At 52.0% G+C, this 20,032-nt stretch overlaps 2 protein-coding genes across 8 annotated transcripts in view; one reads left to right on the top strand and one right to left on the bottom strand.

The window, feature by feature from the left end:
* Positions 1–11,247, top strand: part of TSC2 (TSC complex subunit 2) — a 33,437-nt gene extending 22,190 nt beyond the window's left edge. For 4 of the 7 annotated variants that reach the window (XM_051631725.1, XM_051631723.1, XM_051631719.1 and 1 more), the window contains 12 exons: positions 159–374; positions 2,022–2,090; positions 4,285–4,445; positions 4,787–5,289; positions 6,125–6,200; positions 7,057–7,143; positions 7,372–7,558; positions 8,073–8,212; positions 8,405–8,483; positions 9,014–9,105; positions 9,332–9,430; positions 9,780–11,247. In XM_051631725.1, the coding sequence (XP_051487685.1) occupies positions 159–374; positions 2,022–2,090; positions 4,285–4,445; positions 4,787–5,289; positions 6,125–6,200; positions 7,057–7,143; positions 7,372–7,558; positions 8,073–8,212; positions 8,405–8,483; positions 9,014–9,105; positions 9,332–9,430; positions 9,780–9,947 (1,877 nt within the window). In that variant the 3' untranslated portion in view covers positions 9,948–11,247. The remainder of the gene's footprint in view (positions 1–158; positions 375–2,021; positions 2,091–4,284; positions 4,446–4,786; positions 5,290–6,124; positions 6,201–7,056; positions 7,144–7,371; positions 7,559–8,072; positions 8,213–8,404; positions 8,484–9,013; positions 9,106–9,331; positions 9,431–9,779) is intronic. The other 3 variants (XM_051631724.1, XM_051631722.1, XM_051631720.1) reach the window with 1 other exon arrangement.
* Positions 11,248–11,770: 523 nt separating this feature from the next.
* PKD1 (polycystin 1, transient receptor potential channel interacting) overlaps positions 11,771–20,032 on the bottom strand; it is an 89,402-nt gene continuing 81,140 nt past the window's right edge. Inside the window, exons 41-46 of the mRNA XM_051631717.1 lie at positions 19,411–19,536; positions 19,069–19,243; positions 18,199–18,486; positions 17,612–17,746; positions 16,994–17,308; positions 11,771–16,594 (exon numbers count right to left, since the gene is read on the bottom strand). Of these exons, the coding sequence (XP_051487677.1) occupies positions 15,974–16,594; positions 16,994–17,308; positions 17,612–17,746; positions 18,199–18,486; positions 19,069–19,243; positions 19,411–19,536 (1,660 nt within the window). The 3' untranslated portion in view covers positions 11,771–15,973. The remainder of the gene's footprint in view (positions 16,595–16,993; positions 17,309–17,611; positions 17,747–18,198; positions 18,487–19,068; positions 19,244–19,410; positions 19,537–20,032) is intronic.

Raw genomic sequence — 20,032 nt, 5'->3', positions numbered from 1 at the left:
AGTGATTCTGCCAGGTGTCAGCAGAACTGAGAGCTTGGCCCATTGGGATTTTTACTTGCAAAATCAAAAATAATTTATGCCTTTTTGTTTTGAATGTGAGTCATGAACCTTGTGGAGTTGGGTGTACTGAGTGCTCTTCCCTCATTTTCTCTCACCAGGTAACACAAGCTGGCTAATGAGTCTGGAGAACCCGCTCAGTCCATTTTCTTCAGATATTAACAACATGCCCCTGCAGGAGCTCTCTAATGCACTGATGGCTGCAGAGAGATTCAAAGAGCACCGAGAGACAGCTCTCTATAAATCCCTCTCTGTCCCCTCCTCCAGCCTGGCCACAGGCACATCCAAACCATCCCTTCTCCAGCGTTCCAACACAGGTGAGAGATGTCAGGCCAGCGTGGCTGTCACTAGCCTGTTTAAAGTCTGGTGAAGTCACTGCAGGTCTCCTAGAGCAGCAGAGTTAGTAGTGTGAGGAATAACATAGCAATGAGAAGAGGAATCAGTCCTTGTCCCTAGAAATTTTCAGTGAAAAATTCCCTTCTGGCTTCTGATGTTCCATCAGAAAAGTGCTTCTCTGTCTTGAGAAAGACAGGAGTGATGGAGGTTCTTTGGAGGAGTAATGTGTTTCATGCTAATTGTTTCCCAAATTAAAATTAAGAAAGTCATGGGTCTTTTTCCTCTTCCACTTGTTTGGGGCTGATCTGGGCATCCCACCTGTGGATGGACCTTCCCATGCAGCGTTCCCATTTCCATTTGTCTTCAGTGTGGGAGTTTGTGTTGGGCACTGGGGGCGTGAGGTTCCTGGGAGAAGGGCCTGTTACAAACCTTGCCAGATCAGTGAGCTGCCACTGCCTCTGGCAGCTGGAGGCAGCAGGATACAGGTCCTGGGGGCTGCACATTTATTTACCTCTTTGAGCCTTCAACTGGTGCAGCTGAATCACTCGAGTTTCTTTTGATGGCTTCATTTTAACAGTGTCCAGGGCTTTTCACTATATTTACTTTCGTGCCAGTTGACTTCTGAAAGAGCTGTTGGTGTTGGGAGGTCAGTGTTGACCAACAGCTGGTATTTGTAGAGCTTTGTGTAACCCCTGCTCAGACATCTCAACAGCACCATCCAACACCAAGGCTCTCGCCACTGTTGGCACCATCAGACCAGAGCAGGGGCAGAAGCAGACAAGGCTCTTCTGGGGAGGTGGCATCAATGGATTGTTTGGGAATCTGGTAAAAATGCAAGTTTTCAGGTTTGTTTTAAACCGGGCAGGATGTGAGCTTGAGATTTCAGAACATGTAAACACAAAATTAGAGTCAAAATGAAATTATCACCTTTTAAAAAAATGAATTTAACTCTTAGGCAGGAACAGTTATTGACACCTGTGAGTTTGGGGTATATGAGTGCTAACTGGTGAGGTGAAAGAGTCTCACCTGAATGCCACTCCTGTGGCAGGCTGAGAAAATAATTTTTGGCCATATTCTTATTAACCCAATTCTACAGAAGCCTTGCCAAGCTGGCTGGCAAATTAATGTTTGGAAGAAGTTTTGCTGTCAGACTGTCATGTTGTTTTTCCACTTTGGAGGTTAAATCTGTGTGAATCTTTATCCATATTTCTACTCTTCAGACTCTTCACTGGGTGTAGAAATAATCTTTTGCCAAAAGTGTGTAGCTCAGGAAGAGCTCGGACTGGTTTCCCACGTGTGCTAGGGTATCAGTAAGGAATTTTCAGTTTCTCAAGCTCCCAGAGATGCATTCCTCAGAGAGCACTTCCAGTCTGCCTTGTTTGAATGTGTTTATGCCTCCTTATCTGTGTTGAGACCTTGTACCCTTTAAGTATCACTTTGGCATCTAGTGAGCTTATCCCAGCTTGTTCTTTCCTTTGTTTTTATTTATTTATTTATCTGTTTATTTATTTTAAAATAGGCTCTTGGTTACATTTTAAACTCTATGCTTTTTAATTTTTTATTTACTTTTTTTTCATATAGTCTCTCCTTCCTTTTGATGTAGCTGCTCACTTGATTTCCCTTTGCAGTGGCCTCTTTCTCTTCCATGTACCAGTCCAGTTGTCAAGGGAAGTTGCACAGGAGCATATCCTGGGCAGGTATATTTATATATCTTTAAGGGAAAAAAAAAAAAAAAAGAAAAAAGAAGTATTGCCATAAAGGAACACCTCTGATCATAGAAATGTGTCCTCATCCTCCATCTCCCCTTCCATGTCTCCTGTCTGTGCCCAGTCTCATTGCTCTCAACAAATGGGATCTTGACTAGCATGAAGAAGTCCAAGCCAGATCCAACATTTGCAAGTGTAGGAAATTTCCTAAAGCAACTTCTCTTTCATCTGGGGTGGATTGTGAGTCCTGAGGCGCAGTGTTAAGTGACCTGTCAGCGTGTCTGAGTGGCTTGATTAATTGAATTATTTCTTTGCAGATGCATTTTATGATTGGCTTCATGTTCTGCTAAATGTAAAAGCTCCTACTTCTGAGAACAGCATAATCTGTGGCAGGACAGGCTGCTCTGAAATCAAGTCCCATGCCACTCGAACCACAGAATCCCCTCAGAATTGGACACAGAAAAGATAAAAGGAGCTGATACCCAGATCTGATTACATGTAAAAGTTTGACATTACAGTGAATGCTGTTTTTTTAAATAACATTTCAGAAATGCATTTCAGGGGGAAGCCTGCTAAATTCAAGCTCTTTGGAGGCTCTATAATAGTGTAAAATCTTTCACCACTTCAGTAAAATTGACTTTGCAATAAGCAGAAGTGGGGATCAAATTGCCCTCCTGGGCACATGGCCTTGATAACCTGCAGTGCTTTGGCATTTGAATTAGAGGGTCGAAATGTCTTTCTGCCTTTTTTCCTTCACTGGAAAATTCTCTGTAGAGCAGCAGGATGTTCTTCACCACGGGCTGGTGTTGGCGTTGGCCTCTTAAAGCAACACAAAGATGCTGCAGTAAAATATTTTTCTGTTCTTCTCCTCTCTGCTGATATTATTGTGTTCCCACCAAAAGCCTGATGAGTGCCTGCTGGCTGGATTTAAAAACACCAGCAGTCTGGGCAGCAGTGTAGGAGCCAGGGAGGTTTGGAAGCTCTGGATATGTGCAGGTGTGTTCTGGCTTGGACAGCTAACCAGATCAGCACGTTGTTTGGGTTTGTTGTTGTTGTTGTTTTACTTTATTTTGGGTTTTTTTTGTAGAAGGTATGTGCGTGCAGTGCTAACTCCTAATTGCTTCTTTGACATAACTTTGATCCTGCAAGCTGAAATCAAGCCAGGAAAAGCTGCTTTTGTGATATTTTTTTTGTTGTTGTTGTTTCCTTTTTGTTAAACTGTTTAGTTTTGCTGATTTTCTTTTATTTTTTTGTGTGTGCTAATTATTTTTTTATTTTGTTTTGGAAAACAAATCTTGGCCTTTCAGATTGGTCTTCCAGTCCCTTGTGTGCATAATGGGAAGCCTCCTGTTCTCCAGCCTTTTCCTCAGGACACAAAAAATATCAAGGCCAAGAGAGGAGCCTTTGGTCAGACTCACCCCAGTGGTCAGTGTCACTGCCTGGAGTAGAGACAAGGTTCAGTGCTGCCACCACCTCCTCCACTCTAGGCAGGGCTTCCAAGGAGCTTCCTTGTCAGAGTGGTTCCATTACCCATTGGTCTGCTCAGATGCCACGTGCAGGTTTCCCAGTGCGTGTGTCACTCGTGCCCTCTTGTCCTTCCACGTGTCTAGTTTGTGAATTCTAGCTGAATTGTTTTACTTCAACTGAGACATACTAGGAAAAATGCCAAACTGCAAGTAAGTGGCTCCTAGTAAAATTTCTTATCTCTTTCTAGGCCACTACAAGGCACTGGAGCATTTGCCCTTCAGTACAAGAAACACTTTTTTTTGCACACTTGTGTGGAACCAATGTCTGCATTGCCTGCATACTGATGAACTTCAGTGCTAGTCTTGTACTTTCTTACATCTCTCTAGTTCCTGTCTGTCCTGATAACTGAGCATTGATGTACAAGGTCCCATTTCCTCACCCTGTCCCCTGCTTGTTCATCAGTAATGACTGGAAACAACTGCACTTACTTTGACCAAATGACCTTGCTGTGAGGGTAAGGTGATCAGTTGTTCTATACAAGAGGGGAACCAGGAGCAAGTCTGACATGGCAAGCAATCAAAGAGCCAGAGCACTGATTGAAATGTGGCCTTCCACTGAAATCCCATAGGGAAAAGGCTGGTACTTCAGAGGAGAGGCCGGGGCCTGCCGGGCTGTGCCGCCGCACAAACCTCAGTCCTTGTGCCTTGTGTCTCGGCAGAGTCAGCCGTGGTGCTGGAGGAAGGGAGCCCCTTGGAGATGGAGCTGAAGGAGACCGAGTCCCCAGCTGAGTCTCCGGAGAGTGAGGACATTGAGACTTCATGTTCTGAACAAGTCCTGAGTGAGGAAGGGTTTGGTAAACCCCAGGAGTCCTACAGCAGGGTAAGAAAAAACAGGTTAACCGGTTTCGTTCCCCAGGCATGTGGGACAATTGTCTGTGCTCAGCTGAGTCCCTCTTGGCACCTTCTGAAAGAACTCACCAGTGATACCAAACTGCACATGCAACCATGGCTGAGAGTGTGGGAGGCTGGGGAGGGGCTGCATGCAGAGCAGGGGCAGCAAATGCCCCTTTTATGCAGGGTCCTTGTGCCACATTGTTTGGCACTTGGCACCTTTCTGCTCATCTTTCCCTGGAAGCGTCAGAGCTGCCTCCAGCCTTCCTCTTGTCATCTTTGCTTTGGTGTGTCGGGAAAGCTGTTCATCCTTGTCTCTCCCTTTTTAAGTCCTCCTCAACCTCCAGCCAAGAAGAAAAGTCTCTGAAGTCAGAAGACCTGGTGGAGGGTGGAATTCCCATCGGGAGAGTCCTGCCCTCGGAGGACGGCCGGACGCTGGAGGAGCTTTCCTTCCAGCCAGCCCAGCCGCTCAGCAAGTCCAGTTCTTCCCCCGAGCTACAGACACTGCAGGAGGTCCTCAAAGATGCCAATGGCAGAGAAGTAACAAGGAGGCTGAGCACGGAAGTGAAATCCAAATCCCAGTCTGGGAACCTGGAAGGGGAAGGGCTGGGCGGTTGGCTGGGCAAGGGGGAGGAGGGCAGGGCGAGCGGGTCGGGGGGGCTGGATGGCACTGGCCCTGCCACCTCCCCCCGCTCCCCCTCCGGGCACCGGCCCCGGGGTTACACCATCTCTGACTCAGCCCCATCCAGGAGGGGAAAAAGGATCGAGAGAGATGCCTTCAAGAGCAGAACAGCAGCCTCCAATGCTGAGAAAGTTCCCGGAATAAACCCAAGGTGGGTGGAGGGGCTTCTCTGAAGCTCGAAATGGTGAGCTCAGAACTGCTGCAGCCACAGCTGGATTCCCTCCAAGGGCTCTGCTGGTTTTGTGGGATCTACAAAACACTCTCTGATTAAAAAGAAAGATTAATGACCTGGTTGTTTTTCAGGAGCTAATACAGAGGTGTTGAACCCGCTACCACCAAATTAACTTGGTGATTTAGGAAACAGGTCCCTTAATATGGTGAAAGAAATAGATAAATAGTTTCCTCATGTTCCTAGTCTGGCCCAGTTTACAGTCCACATGTACATGTGGCTTGAATGCAGGTCACCTAGAGTTAATTTTGCTGTGAACAGGAGGAATTGCTAGTCTTCCAGTTGAAAGAATATAATGTGCAGAATACTAGGGAGAAAAAGGGGTTACAAGAGTTGCTTTTTGAACTTCAGATGTTGGTAGTTGCCAAAAAGTGCTTTATGAGACAATCTTGGTTTTACTGAGGGCAGGGAAAAAGCAAATGGCTGTAAAATAATTTCCCTGCTAGCCTGGAAATACCCTCCATAGCTGCAAGGCAGGAGTGTGTTGTTGTTCCTTCTCTGCTCTGGTGACTTGCCTTTGGAACAGGGAGTTTGTGCAGCTGCTGTTGTTTGACAGACCCTTTGTTTTTGGTGACAGGGGTCTATTACAGACTGCAGATAGCCCAGGCCCCTGAAGTGTCTCTAGAAGCTGAGTAATACTCTGTTAGCATTTTATTGCTGCTTTTTTCTTCTGTACATAACATTCTTGCATACAACAGATCAAAATTGACTTAATTTTTATGGTAACAGGACTTTTTCCCACCCCCCTCTCCCTTAGCTTTGTGTTTTTACAGTTGTACCACTCCCCATTCTTTGGTGATGAAAACAACAAGCCCCTTCTCTTGCCAAATGAGGTAGGCAAAGATTTATTTTTTAAAAAAAATTCTTGTAGTTAATTTTTCTAACCTTGTTACTTTTTCTGAACATAAATGATAGCAGTGAATGTCCAGCTCAGATGGTGCAATTCAAAGGTGTTTCCTACTAACAGTGGTACAGGTGAGAGATTTCCTGTACCCCAGTCCTGGTGGCTCCCAGGATTTTATGGCTCTGGATTGATTTTGAGATATTAGGAGATTTTGCTGGTGCTGTTTCAGAATCCCAGCCAGAAGGCAGGATGATTTGTGGGTTTTTGCTGGGAAGAGGAGGGCAGGATGGAAACTGAGCATTAGGTGATATTGGCAGGACATCTCTAGACAAACCTGTCAGCCTTCCATGTAACTGGGAGCAGCCAGAAAGCTTTATGGGGTCATGTGAGAAACAGTCATAAACTTCCTGCAGAAGTGCTGGAATGGGGCAGCACAGACCTCCTGCTGATAGTTTCCTCTTGCTTTATGTTTGGGTGGTCAGGCAGGAGGGAGCGGAGGTGAGATGAGGTGATGCTTCATGCTAAAAATGTTCTTCAGAGCAAGAGCCATGATGGTTTTTCATGCCTGGAGCTGAAATGCAATTTGTCATGGCAAGTGCTTCTGGCACGTGCAGTTTGCCAGCTCAGTCTCCTCTGAAGTGTAAACCCGGGGAGGTGCAGTGACAGATGGCAGGTAGCACCACTCTCTGGGGCTGCACTGTGCCAGGGCAGGGCAGCATTCAGGAGGGAGGGGAAGGTCAGGATCCTGTGCTGACATTGGGCTGTCCCTGCCCTGAGGGGTTTAGGGGGGGCAGTGGGCATGTGGGGATAAGGTTTTAAGGATGTGGCCAATGTTTTGCTTGCAGACATTTGAGAGGTCGGTGCAGCTCCTGGATCAAATTCCCTCCTATGACACACACAAAATTGCAGTGCTCTACGTTGGAGAAGGCCAGGTGAGTTGGGTGCAGGTGTGTTCATCCTTCAGTGGTTCCATCTCCATGGATGCCATCTCCAGCTGGGAGGCTGGGCCTGCTCCTGCAGCAGCCTTGCTTTTGCACAGTTTCTTGCTCCAAAAATCAGTGCCTGCATGAAGCCCTGCTAGGAATGTAATAACATGATCCCTCCTGCTGATGGAGGGCTCTCAGCCCTCAGTGTGGGACTCCCATGTTCTGTGTTCCCAGAATGACAATGAAATTGCAATTCTGTCAAATGAGCACGGGTCCTATCGCTACACCGAGTTCCTGACTGGCCTGGGGAAGCTCATTGAGCTCAAAGACTGTCAGCCAGATAAAATCTACCTGGGCGGCCTGGACGTGTGTGGGGAGGATGGACAGTTCACCTACTGTTGGCACGATGACATTATGCAAGGTAAGGTGGCTCCAGAAGTTGGAAGGGGAAGGATGGTCTTGTCTCAGGACTCTGCTTCTACTCATCGGGCTACTGTGGTCATGGAAGAAACACCCAGAGGCACTTGTGCAGCCCCCTCCTCATTTCCTGTGACCAGCCAGCCAGCCACCCCAGCCTGAGCAGAGCCCTCCTTCCAGGGCACCTCAGGCACATGCTGAGAGCCAGGCCCTCAGTCCCTGGTGCTGGGCCTGCTGCTGGAGCAGACTGTGCAAGGCAGTACCCAGAAACTGGCCAGAGCAGCTTTCAGAGGCTGCCCTTTTGCTGGCCACTGCTCCAGGCACCACTGCAGCAGTCCAGAGGGACTGGATTCAGCTGCCACAAATTGGGGCAAGCCTTTGGGGGGAGCACAACTTAATATTTTTAATTCTTGTGGTGCTGGTGCTACTTAGTCTTCCAGACCAGTCCTGCATGGTGACCACTGCTTGCAGCCCTGCTTTCCCAGGCCAGGCTAAGGGCTTTGCTGTTTCCTCCTCAGCCATTTTCCACATTGCTACTCTGATGCCCACAAAGGATTTGGATAAATATCGCTGTGACAAGAAAAGGCATCTTGGCAATGATTTTGTGTCCATCATCTACAATGATTCTGGAGAAGACTTTAAGCTGGGAACAATCAAGGTACAAGGTTTTACGTGGGGCTGTGTTACACAGCAGGCACGTGGCTGTTAAAGCTTCCTCTGATGTGTGTTATCTCAGCAAACAGTGTTGAGGTAATGGTGGGAGGTTATTAGCCTTGGGTTCAGGTGTGTTAGTTTTCAGCATTAAGGATGCTGTGACATGTGTCTGCCTGTTTGGTTGTTTCCTCATCAGGGGCAGTTCAACTTTGTGCACGTTATCATCACACCGCTGGACTACGACTGTAACCTGGTGACCCTGCAGTGCAGGAAAGGTGGGAACCCCTCCAGCCTTTGGTCTCAGTCTTCCCTGTCTTGGTGCTGCAGTAACTGCCTTCACTTAACAGTGTTTTGGTTTTTCAAAAGTAAAAATGTCCAGGAGGAAGTGGTGGAGGTCCCTGTGGCTTGGCCTCTGCTGTCCTTCCCAGCACTGCAGGACCCTGGGAGCTGGTCACAGCTCCGTGCCAGGTCAGCAGTGCAGGTGCTGTGATCTGCTGGGGCATTTGCTGTCCTGTGACCAAAGGGGCACTTCTGGGATGGCTTTCATCCCACTTTGGTTCGTGTGCTTAGGAGCCCCCCAGGCTCTCTCAAAGCCTTTCTGGAGCAGCCAGAATGGAAGAGCCAGTTGTGTGAAGCTGCAGTGCAAGCTCTGTTACAGCTGGAGCTGTAGAGCTTGGTGGGAACTTCTGAGTTTCTGTGGTGCAATTCCTCAGGTTTATATGACTTGTCCATTTAGTTACTGACAACTTCTGGCTTGTTCTTAATTGTCTTATAAGAATTTCTTTCTTCTTCCTTTAAAACGAAGACATGGAGGGTCTTGTGGACACGAGTGTCGCTAAGATCATCTCTGACAAGAACCTGCCGTTCGTAGCCCGTCAGATGGCCCTGCACGCCAATGTGAGTGCTCCTCTTGGTCCACCACCAGCTTCCAGGGAAATGAGTAGGGTTGGGTTAAGCAAATAAGCTTTTCTGCTTCAGTTGTTGCTGCCAACCCTTAAGTCAGAGCACGAGAACAGTTACAACTTCGAGCTGAATTTCAGTCACTGAAATATTTTGTTATTTTAATGATCATGGTTATGTTCATTGCCTCTGCTCTTTCCCTGCTTCTCCCTGCCCTTCCCAGATGGCTTCCCAGGTTCATCACAGCCGATCAAACCCGACTGACACTTACCCATCCAAATGGATTGCCAGGCTCCGGCACATCAAGAGGCTGCGGCACCGGGTAGGTGGGGCTGCCTGGGCTGGGTGCTCACAGCTGGGCTCTCGCTGCAAAGAGGAGCAGAGTCTAGTTACAAATAAGGCACATAACACCAGCCACCAAAGCTCGGTGAGTAAGGGGAGGAATATCTCTCTGAAGGTTAGAATCCAGCTGTTGCAGGAATGACAAGTGTAGTGGTGTAGGTCTGGACTTGTGAGCTTCCAAACAGCTTTCCTGGCAGTAGGGGATTTGGGAACCCTCCTGGCTGGTCACAGCTGCACCCACTTGGCACTGGCCATCCTGAGTGACCTGTCCTGCCCTGCCCGGGGGGGAGAGTGAGAATGGAGCTCATTCGTTCTTGTTTGACTTTCAGCTACGTGAGGAAACCCAGTACCAGACTCCTGGCCTTCCCCTGCAGATGCATCCATCTGCTGCCACAAAGCCCCCTCCCCAGATCCCTCAGGATCCTCCACCCACCTACGAGACCGGGCAGAGGAAGCGGCTGATCTCCTCGGTGGACGATTTCACCGAGTTCGTGTAGAGCTGGGGGCTGTGTCCCTGGCTCTGTCCAGCCTGGGATGGAGGAAGCAGCAGGAGCATTTTACCTCTGTGCTGACTCCGTGCAGACCATGGACACAAGAGCAGGGCTTGGCAGGCAGTGTGGCTGTGCTGCTTCCACGTGGACTTGGCATTTAACCCTTCCAGGAGGCTGAATGTCCCTGTCTGAGCCTGCCACCACTGCCTGATGAGGAGGACACTGTATCCCCAGCAGATGCTCCAAGAAAGGACCAACTCTACATGTTTTGTTTTTCTTTGGTTTGAGCTATTTCAAGGCCTCTCTCCCTCATGGGAACATTCTTGCAGGACCTTTCTCTAGAGACTCCCTCCAAACAAGCATCTGGTGAGAGCAGACAAGGTATGATGATACTTCATCATCTAGATAGAAAGTGCAGTAATTGTGGGAGTTGTGAGGACTTCACTGAGAATGAAATGTGAAGTATGGAAAATCCAGCCACAATTTCCAAGCACCCTGGAATCCCAGCTTCTCTCCAGGGCTTGGTGCCTCTTGGTACTTGAACTCTTGGTCTGCTGCCAGCTCTGGTAGGAGTTAAACTGGGTTTTGAAGTGACATGCTGCTCTTGTTCCCAAGGACTTGTCTCCCTTCCGAGATCCTCATTCAGCAAGAAGGATTTTGCCACCAGCGGTGACATGGAGCAGGAGGTGGAGCAGAGCAGTGGGACAGGGGTGCTGGGCCATGAATCAGTTTGACCCTCCCAGCTGAGGGAAGGATTTACTCCCGAGGCCAGAGCTGGCTTCTGGGGTCAGCTGCAGGATTTCCACTGGTTGCAGTGATGCTGAGGTAACTCCTGTCCTCTGTGCACCCAGATGACTTCCTTTTTGAAACTGTTAACCTTTTTGGGGGCGTCATCTCTGACCGTGTGTTGCCTGTTGCACTAATGCCTGGTGAGTCTCCTCCTGGGCTGTAGCCCATCTTGTGGGAAGGTGGGATCAGACACTACACTACCCAACTGGGAAAAACCATGTAAGCTGGACTATACTGTGAGTACTTGATCTCCTGCCTTGTCAGTCAGTGGGACACGTGGCTGGGTGGTGACACGTGTGGTGGTGGGTACCAGCAGTGCCCCTGCTGTGAAGATGAAGACAAGTGCCATCTGTGCACCAACTGTGAAGTGACAGACCAGGGGACAAAAGCTACTAACTCATGCAGGTCTGTTTGGGAACTCTAAGTGTACGTTGTGTTTTGAGTGTTTATAAGTTGTAAAGGAAATAAAAAAATACTCGTATGGTCAGTGGGTTCTTGCTGGCCTGGGAAGACTCAAGACTGTGTGTCATAATGATGTAAATTCCTTCCTTCTGTCCCCTGCCAGCTTTCCAACCCGGATCACTTGTATTTTGGTGACCACCAGCCCCACCACCAGGCATGGGACACAGAGCAGTCCTGGGCTGAGCTCCCAGCCCTCCATGGGAGCTTCTCCCTCGGGATCAGCAGCAGGTCACAGCAGCAGCCTGGGCTTTTCTGCCAGCAATTTCCAACAGGTGAGCCAGGGCAGCTCCTTACCCCTGGAGGAGGGGGGGGGCAGAGAAGCCCCTGTGCCACACTCCCTTACATTGCCCACAGAGGCTTTAGCGAGAAGCTGAGGGTGTTAATTCCAGCCCTAATAGGCTGGCTGATTGAAGACACTGTCTTTTCTTGCAACCTTGATAACCTTTTCTTGGTAACCTTGATTAGCATCCTGGGCACAGAGTGACAGTGTGGGCAGGAACGGCTCTGGGCTACCCCGGCCTTGGCTGAGCTGGTGCTGGTGGTGCTGGAGGGAGCAGAACAGAAGCTCAGGAGCCAGGTGGTAGCAGTCAGCTTTTATTTTGACCTTGTCATTTTTTTAAGAAACATCCCCACAGTTACAAAATACGGTATTTTTGTTTGCAATGAAATGCTGACCAGGCAGTAACAGTTGGCATATTGGTCACAATCATCTGATCTTTTGCTATGAAAAAAAAAGCACTTAGGTAAGTCCCTCCCTTGTTAAACTAATGGGTAGAGTTTTTAATTTAAGCAGCTTGATAGTGTTGCATCTTTGTGACAATAAATAAGAAACCATCTCTTGGTGACTACAAACACAGAAACATACATTCAGGAGCAGTTATTGGCAAGGGCTGCAAGGCAAGTTTCTTGCTGCAGAGGGTGTAACTCCTTGCCTGGTGCCTGCAGCTGAGGGCATGTCTGCATGGTACCTCAGCTGGGACAGTGCAGGAACCATGTGAGTGCTGCTGTACTTGGTACAAATCAATGCTGTGCTGAGAACTAAGGTTGCTTGAAAGCTGGGCCCCGGTGGAGGTGTTTGGCTTTTCAAAATACAACTTGGGGGTTCCAGAGTTGCTCTCCATACTTCAAGTGAAGGAAAGAAGCATGGCAGTTGTCTGATCCTGGTTCTGCTCCTCTTTGATTAGAAGAAGCACTTGGGTAGTCACACGCATCGTCACACTCACACGCAGAGCAGGCTTGGCAAGGAACAGGCACTGGGAACAAAACTCCTGACCCTTCCCTGGGGAGCATCCTCTCTCCTCCCTTAGCTTATTACAGGCTGTGCTGAGCACTCAGGGCCCCCTTGGCCCCCCACTTCTCCCCTGGCTCCTTCCTGCCCTTAACTCCTATTAACAAACTCTTCTAAATGAGTCCTGGGGAGGGGCTGGGAACTGAACTGAAACTTTTGGCTTGTGAAGATGTAAGACATTTCCAAGACCTGCTTGGGTCACTTTACTCACTGTAGGTTCTGACGTGGCCCTCAGGGATGGCTGGATCTACACATGGTGCTCCAGGGGGAACGCGCTGCAGCCAGGGCAGGGCTGGAGGCTCAAAGAAGCTGTTAGGGCAGTTGTGCTTAGGCGAGCTCCCCTGTCAGGCTCCAAAAGCCAGTAGGAGCTGGTGGTCCACCCAGCAGCACCTGTCAGCAAGAGCTTTCCTGCCCTAATCTGACTCCTTCCATCTTGCTGCTGGCCAGAAAAAGAATTCCTGCATGCTGAGGCAGCAGTGTTGGAAGCTGAGCAGCTTCCTTGTGTTTTTTGCAAGTAGTGGCTGTTCATGCAACTGAATCCTTCTCCAGCACCTTCCCCTTTGAGGCAGAGCCACAGAGCCAGAACTTTGCCTTTGAGGACAGAAGCAGAACAGAGGTCCCAAGTTTCACCCAACAGGATTTTGCTTTAGCACCACATCCTTCCCAGCCCCTGGGAGGACACACCCAAGAGCACTGGGCAGCAGGATGTGCCTGCAGGGGTGAGCCCAGGGCCACAGCCCAGGGCTCCTGGTTTTACTGCCTCGGGTGTCTGGGACAGGCACTTTGGCACCTGTCATCAAAAGAAAGTCACGGGCACCTACCAGAGCTGAGCCTGGGGGCTGTGCTGCTTGGGTTGGTAAAAGGAACCAAAAAAAAAGCAGGCACATAGTTTAAAATCTTTGGCTTGAAAAACCAGTTTGAGATACCAGAAGAGTTCTGGGGATGATGGAGCTGTTTGTAAAAGGAGTAACCAACCCCTTCTGCACCCTGCACAAAGCTCACTGGGCCCAGCCCTGGACTCACACCTTGCTGCTGGTTCTCTCTGCTCCAGGCACCTGCTGCCACCGAGTTGGAGTCCCCATCTCCACCCACCCCTGCTGAGCTACAGGCACTGCTCCGGCCTCACTGCCGCCTGCCTCTTCCCAGTACAAAAGCTTTGTGGTTACCAGTAGCAGTTGTCTCCTCTCTCTACACAACTTCACACTCTGTGCAACCTGCCCTTCCAACACCCTCTGGTGACCTACCACCTCCTCACTGTTAATGATCATCAGACTACAGCACACTTCTTTTCTCCTGCCTCATCCTTCTGCAACCTTTCCTTCCTACCGAGGTCCTCAAAGGTAACTTACACCAGTCCCAAAGCCATCCCCAAGAGCATCCCTGCGTCCTCCTTCCATCCCATAAGGGACATGGGCAGGCACCTGGAGCCAAGGAAGCATGTGGGCAGAACACAGCATGGCAGGAGTGCTGGGAGCAGGAGGTGATAGGATTAGGAATGGCAGTGTCTGAGCAGAGCCCTCTCTGCCTGGAAGGGTCTCCCCTGCCAGCGACACAGGAAAGAAGCTTCCAGGGCCACCAGCAGCAGGACACAGCCCAGTGCACGGCACCCTCCCCTGCAGCACTGCCTGCCTGGTCTGGCTGCTTCAGGATTCCCTCCAAGCCTCTGGCATTTCCTAAGTGTGGAGCAGGTTCTGGGGACACACCAACTCATGCTCTGGGGGGCTTCCATCCCCTGCCCTGCTCTGCTTAGCCTGCAGCCCCTGGCCCAGCACCAGCCTGGCCCCCCGCAGCACATGCACCACACGCACACGGACACCCAATCCTTATATACATGGGACATTCCCAGGAAGAAGCACTTAATACATCCTTTAAATAACTCTGACAATAGTATTCTGTCTCCTATCTACATGTTTCAAACACGGTACCGATGCTATGAAAATATAGCAAACATACAAAAATATATACATTTAACAAAAAACAAAACCCCCATATAAATTACTTACAATATACATAATGTGCAACGGCCACGAGGAAGTGAACGCAGGACCCGGGGGCAGGGGGGGTTCAGCCACCACTCAGCACCCCCTAGGCTGGGGCAGGGGGTGCTCCCCAGGCTGGGGGGATAGGGGGTGCCCCACGGCGCAGCGGGCACGGCGAGCACAGGCCAGCTGTAACCCAGAGCACGGCCAGTCCCGGGGCACTGCAGGGGGCCAGGGCTGGAGGGACCCCCCCAAAAAAAACACCAACCCCCTGGGGCTTCACCTGCCTCCCCCAGCACCTTTGTGCTTCTCGTGGGGTCGATGCCGTGGGGACAGGCAGGGCTGCCTGGGCTGGGGGGTGCTGGGGGGGGCTGGGGGGTGCGTTCACTTCCTCAGCGCTTGCTCATTTCAGTTTATGATTTAAACAAACAAAAATACTGCTTTTGTGATATATTATCCCGTTCCTGTTAGATCGCACGTGTCATTGCTAGCCGAGGAAAGCGTTGTTTAAAGTGCTGGGCAGTACATACAAACAAGTAAACCAAACAAATAGAGATACTTACGTCAATACATTCCTTGGGTTGGAAAAGCCAAGCGGCGCCCGTGGGCCCTGGCGGGGGGGGACGATGAGTGCTGGGGGGTGTAGGGGGGTGGGGATGGGGGTGGGGGTCCGCAGCGAAGCCAGCACCTCGGCAACCCCACGCTCAGGGACAGCTGGAAGCAGCCCCAGGGCTGCAAGGACCCTCGGGCTGAGCTGCTGCTCCTCATCCCCCCCGAGCCCGGCGGGGAGCGGGGCCGGCAGCTCGCTGCAGCTTGCAATGTCACTTGTTTTAAATATTGGACTTCTTTAAATACAAATAATAGTACCAATTTCTGGCGGATAAAAGTAGCCAATACTGGAAATTAACTGATCTGGGTGTAGATATCATTTGTCTATATCGATATATATTTATGCTTTAGGAAAAAAAAAAAAAAAAGTTGGGTTAAATAACTTCTCGAAACCTGTAGCTTTCCTCCACAGTGTGTCTGGTCGACAAAAAAATCCAAGACTCAGTTCAAACCTTCAAGGCCTGGGGGGGGTCTCCTCTCCCCTTCCATCCGGCACAGCCAGCAGGGAAGGGAGGTGAGCTTTGTACCCGTCACCCTGTGCCCGCCCCGGTAAAGTGTCCTTGTGACAGTCACCAGAGGTGGCTGGTTGCAGGTGGGACCATTTAACAAAAATAAACGACTTTTTAATACTGCCCTGCCCTAAGTGGGGGGGGAGGGAATCTCTGCACACCGACCGTACCCGAGGGAAAGGCTCAGCCTTCTCCCCCCCGTAACGCTGGGAACCCCCCGTGGGGAGGTCAGCACCGCCCCGGCGCGTCCCGCCGGCACAGCCGCCGCGTTGGGAGCTTTCAGAAGCAGCAGCTCCTGAGGCTCCAGGTCTGCACAGCGGGCACAGCCCACCCTTCGCAAACCCCTTCCCGGGCACCCGCTGCCCTCCGAGGCATCACTTCCCAGCACGGCGCCTCTTACTTGACGGTGGGGTGCACCCTGTTCTTGGCCCGGAGGGGCCTTTTCTTCTTCACCGCCGGAGCTCCGGCAACGTAGGGTTTGTGTGGGGGCAGCACGGAAGCTGCCACGCTGAGGCCTCTGCTCGCTCGGAGGAGCCGGCTGGGCACGGAGCCCCTGCTGCCCGGCGGGGCGGCAGGAGAGTGGGAGGACCCCGGGGGGTCCCGCGGGGGCTGCAAGGCTGTCTCAGAGGAGATCTCGGTGAGGGGTCCCTGCTGGGCGCTGCCTGCACCGTACCTGCTGAGGACATCCCCCTGGGTGCCCTTCCGGCGTGCGCGGCGGCTCTGGGAGCCCTGCAGCTGGTGCTCGATGCGGTACAGGTCCTCTGTCACCTGGTTGACCCGGTCGAACTGGGCCAGCAGCATCTCGAAGAGGGAAAGGAGGCGCTGGATGTCAGCGTCCACTTCCAGGCTGTCCCGGGTGCTCAGCACGAGGCTCAGCCCGTCCAGCTGGCTGGAGGAGGTGGAAGCCCTGGAGCTGTCAGAGGCAGCGCTGGGAGTGGGGCCTCGGAAGGACTTGGAGTCGCTGGAGTCTCGGGACGGCAGCGGCTCCATCCCTTCGAACCTCACCTTGTGCCGGAACTGGAAGAGAAGAGGGAGCAGAGTTATCTTGGGAGCTGGGAAGTGGGAATGCCGTGCTATGGCACTGTGCCCTGCTCCAACCAGCCCCAGGGCTGCTCCCAGCCACGCCTGGCGGACCAGGCCACAGCACAGACCTGGGGACAGATCCCAGATGAAAACACATGGCACTGCAGGACTGAGAACTGCCAGCAGATGCTCCTACAATGCCCCATCACTAATCCAGCTCTTGCGCATCCAGGAACAGCCACTGCTCCTCACCTGCCAGAGGGACTGGACTGGGAACAGCAGTGGGAAGCAGCCAGAGGCAAAGGATGGTGGACATGGGCTCTCTGCACAGGTTTGCAGCCCCCTGCCTGATACCAGGCCCCTTCTCCAGGGAGCCTCCCAGGCTGCACTCACCTCCTTGGCTTTGCTGAAGCCCATCCACATCTTCAGCCTGCGCATGAAGAGCTCCACCATCTCATAGTCCTGGGGCTCGAAGGCCGGGCGGTACAGCTCAAAGTGCATCTCCCGGTAGCTGTAGATGAGCACCACAGTGAAGAGCCTCAGCACGATCCACAGCTCCAGGATGACGTAGCTGGTGTAGAACAAGCAGTAGAGGCCCGAGGCCTCGGGCAGGCAGGGCTGGAGGCTCAGGCTGCCCCGCAGCACGCAGAAGAGCTGCAGGAGGCTGCTGCCAATGCTGCGGAAGGGCTCCGAGGAGGAGGAGAAGAGCTGCAAAGGGGACATTGGAGGGTTCATGAGAAGGGATCCATGATAAAACGTACCCCTGACATCTGATACTCTACTTCATCTTAGAAAGCATGAGCCCTGAGGAATGGCCTATGAATCAGCCGTGACAGGGACAGACAACAGGGCCAAAGCCCAGAGCACCCTGTGCAGGATGTGTGTGGAGCACCCAGAGACCCGCTGGGCTTTGCTCACAGCTGTGGCTCAGTGGGGGACAAGGGACAACACGACCAGGGGCTTGTGACAAGCAGGGCTCGGCAAGGCCGGGCGGGGGCAGCAGGTGGTTACCAGGAAGCCGAGCTGAGCGTAGGCCAGGATGAGGAGAGCGAAGGCCAGTCCTGCAGCCACCAGCTCCTTCGCAGCCTTCTGAAGGGTCTTCCCAAACACTGACCACTGCCTGACAAAGCGCAGCTGCCGGGCAGCCTAGGAGCAGGAGAGAGAACAGTGTCACACCACAGGGCCACTGCAAAGGGGCTGCGAGATCCTTCTGGTCCACAGAAGGGTCTTTCAAACATCTCAAGCATCATTTCAGACATCTCAAACAAGTCTGAGAAATGCGAAGTCAGGCAGAACAGAGGACATCCTTGTCAATGGGCTCCTCACAGACAAAACCATCCCATCACCCACACTAGGGTGGGCTCCTCAAGGGAACAAAGGGCCCACCACCTCCGTCCTGCAGTACAAGCTGGATGGGGCAGCAGCCTCGTTGTGTTTGATCAGTACTGGGCACAGCAAGACCAGTGCACTGCACTCATTTTTACTTTAGGGTCCTTTGCCACTCCTGCCCTGGGACTGTGCCTGGATGATAAGCTGGCATAGGAGGACAAAGCACACATCCCTGCCCACACACTGCTCCCACCCAGCTCCCTCCATACCTGCACAGTCAGGAGGAAGAGGAGGGATGCAGCCAAGGTGCTGAAGACGGTGTTGAGAAAGGCCACCTGGTAGAAGTTGGTGAAGCCCTTGCGGTTGTTGAGGTACTTGAGCCACTGCTGGTCAGCAAGGGTGGCTTGGCTGAGGTGCACCACCACGGTGCATGTGGTGAGCAGGATGAAGACCCACTGGCCATAGTTGCCCCACAGGGTGAAGTAGGCTCTGCCTTCCTTCTTGATGGACAGTGACTCAGACACCACGAAGTAGACCACAAACATCATGAGGAAGACCTGGGGAAGGAACGGAGAGGTTACCAGGGGAGGAGGGCAATGCTTGACTGCTCTGCTGCACAGGGGGACCCTGCAGCACCCCAGGACACCAAAAGCCCCATGGAGGAGGCTGAGTTCTGCCAGCCCACAGCAGGAGCACACTTGCCCCAGTCCTTGCTCACTCAGTGCCTGCTCCCTCCTGCCCCTGCAGTGAAGATCCCAACATATCCAATGCAGGGTAGCAGTGCCCATGGGAAGGGGACACTGGCTGATGTCCTTGCTGAGGACAGAAGAACAAAAGCCTGAAGATTCCAGAGGAACACACATGAGTTCAAGGAGGCAACAAGGCTGAGACAAGACCAACAAATGCTGCCAGGCAGGAGGAATCTCCTTCCCCTCAGTGGTGCCAGGGATGTTTCCTGTGTGCTATTGAGGCCTGGAAGCAGAGTGGTGACAGGCATGGGGACAAGTGGCCTCAGGCAGGGGAGCTTTAGTGTACAGCGACCAAGACTGCCCTTCTGGGAGCCCAGGAGATGGTTCCTCAGAGCCCTGTGTGCCATGACCAAGAGGGAGGTGGAGCCCAGAGGGAACTAACAGACTGACCATCATGAGAAGCTGCAGCGTGACCCCCCCGCTGAGGCGCAGCAGCGGGAAGGGGCTGATGGTGATGGTGGTGATGGCCTGGCCAGCCCCCAGGAACTCCAGCTGGAGGGTGATGGCAGCGTGCAGGTCCACGCTGGGGTTGTACTGCATCAGCTCCACAAAGACTGCCCGGCTCCTGTGGAGGGGAGAAGAACAGCTCAGGGCACTGGGACATCATCAACTCTGGGCTCTGGTGCCACTGTTTGGTAGGATCATGGATCCTCTCCTCCCGTGACACCCTAGCAGCAGCCCTTCAGAACCTGGGTGCCAGCAGAGCATCCCCTTCACCCCTGCCAAACTCACATGTTGTCGATCCAAGTGTGCTGCTGCAGGAAGTCCAGCTGAGCCCTGCTTTCCTCCAGAGAAGCCCCCAGCTCCTGGACATAACCGCTGCTATCGTAGAAAGAGATGTAACCCCAGTACCAGACCCTGCAGAGGAGAAGCAGCCATGGGGTGAGAGCTGAAGGACAGAGCTGCCACTGGTCTGCTCTCTTACGTGGCAGCCCAGGAGCAAATGTGCAGGTGCAGCCCCTGATCCCTACACTGCACAGCCAAGGGTGACAGCTGCTTCATTAATTATTTCACAAGACAAATGAGAGAAGTGCATTGATCCACCTCACAACCTCTGAATAGCCCCAAGCCCTGTGGTGCCCCAGACTTCAATAAACACACATCCAGGGAGAAACAAGAGCAGAAACCAACGGTGACTTCATGCCCAGTATGCTGGTAAAGGCCAATCTGCCACAACTCTTGAACAGCAAGCCAGTGCTGCTCTGTGGTCTCTGTGGGCAGCTGTGTCACCTTCTTCTGCAGCTTGTCTCTATCCTTGAAGCCGGAGAATTGAACCCTCTGGCCCTGAGAACACTCCACTGCTGTTCAGACCATCTGAGGTGTCAGGCACATCTCCAGGGAAGCTGGGTGAGCC

The sequence above is a fragment of the Apus apus genome, chromosome 14 (assembly GCF_020740795.1).
Source record: "Apus apus isolate bApuApu2 chromosome 14, bApuApu2.pri.cur, whole genome shotgun sequence".
Taxonomy (NCBI): domain Eukaryota; kingdom Metazoa; phylum Chordata; class Aves; order Apodiformes; family Apodidae; genus Apus; species Apus apus.
The sequence above is the reverse complement of the archived record's forward strand: the minus strand, read 5'-3'. Positions and strand labels throughout refer to the sequence as shown.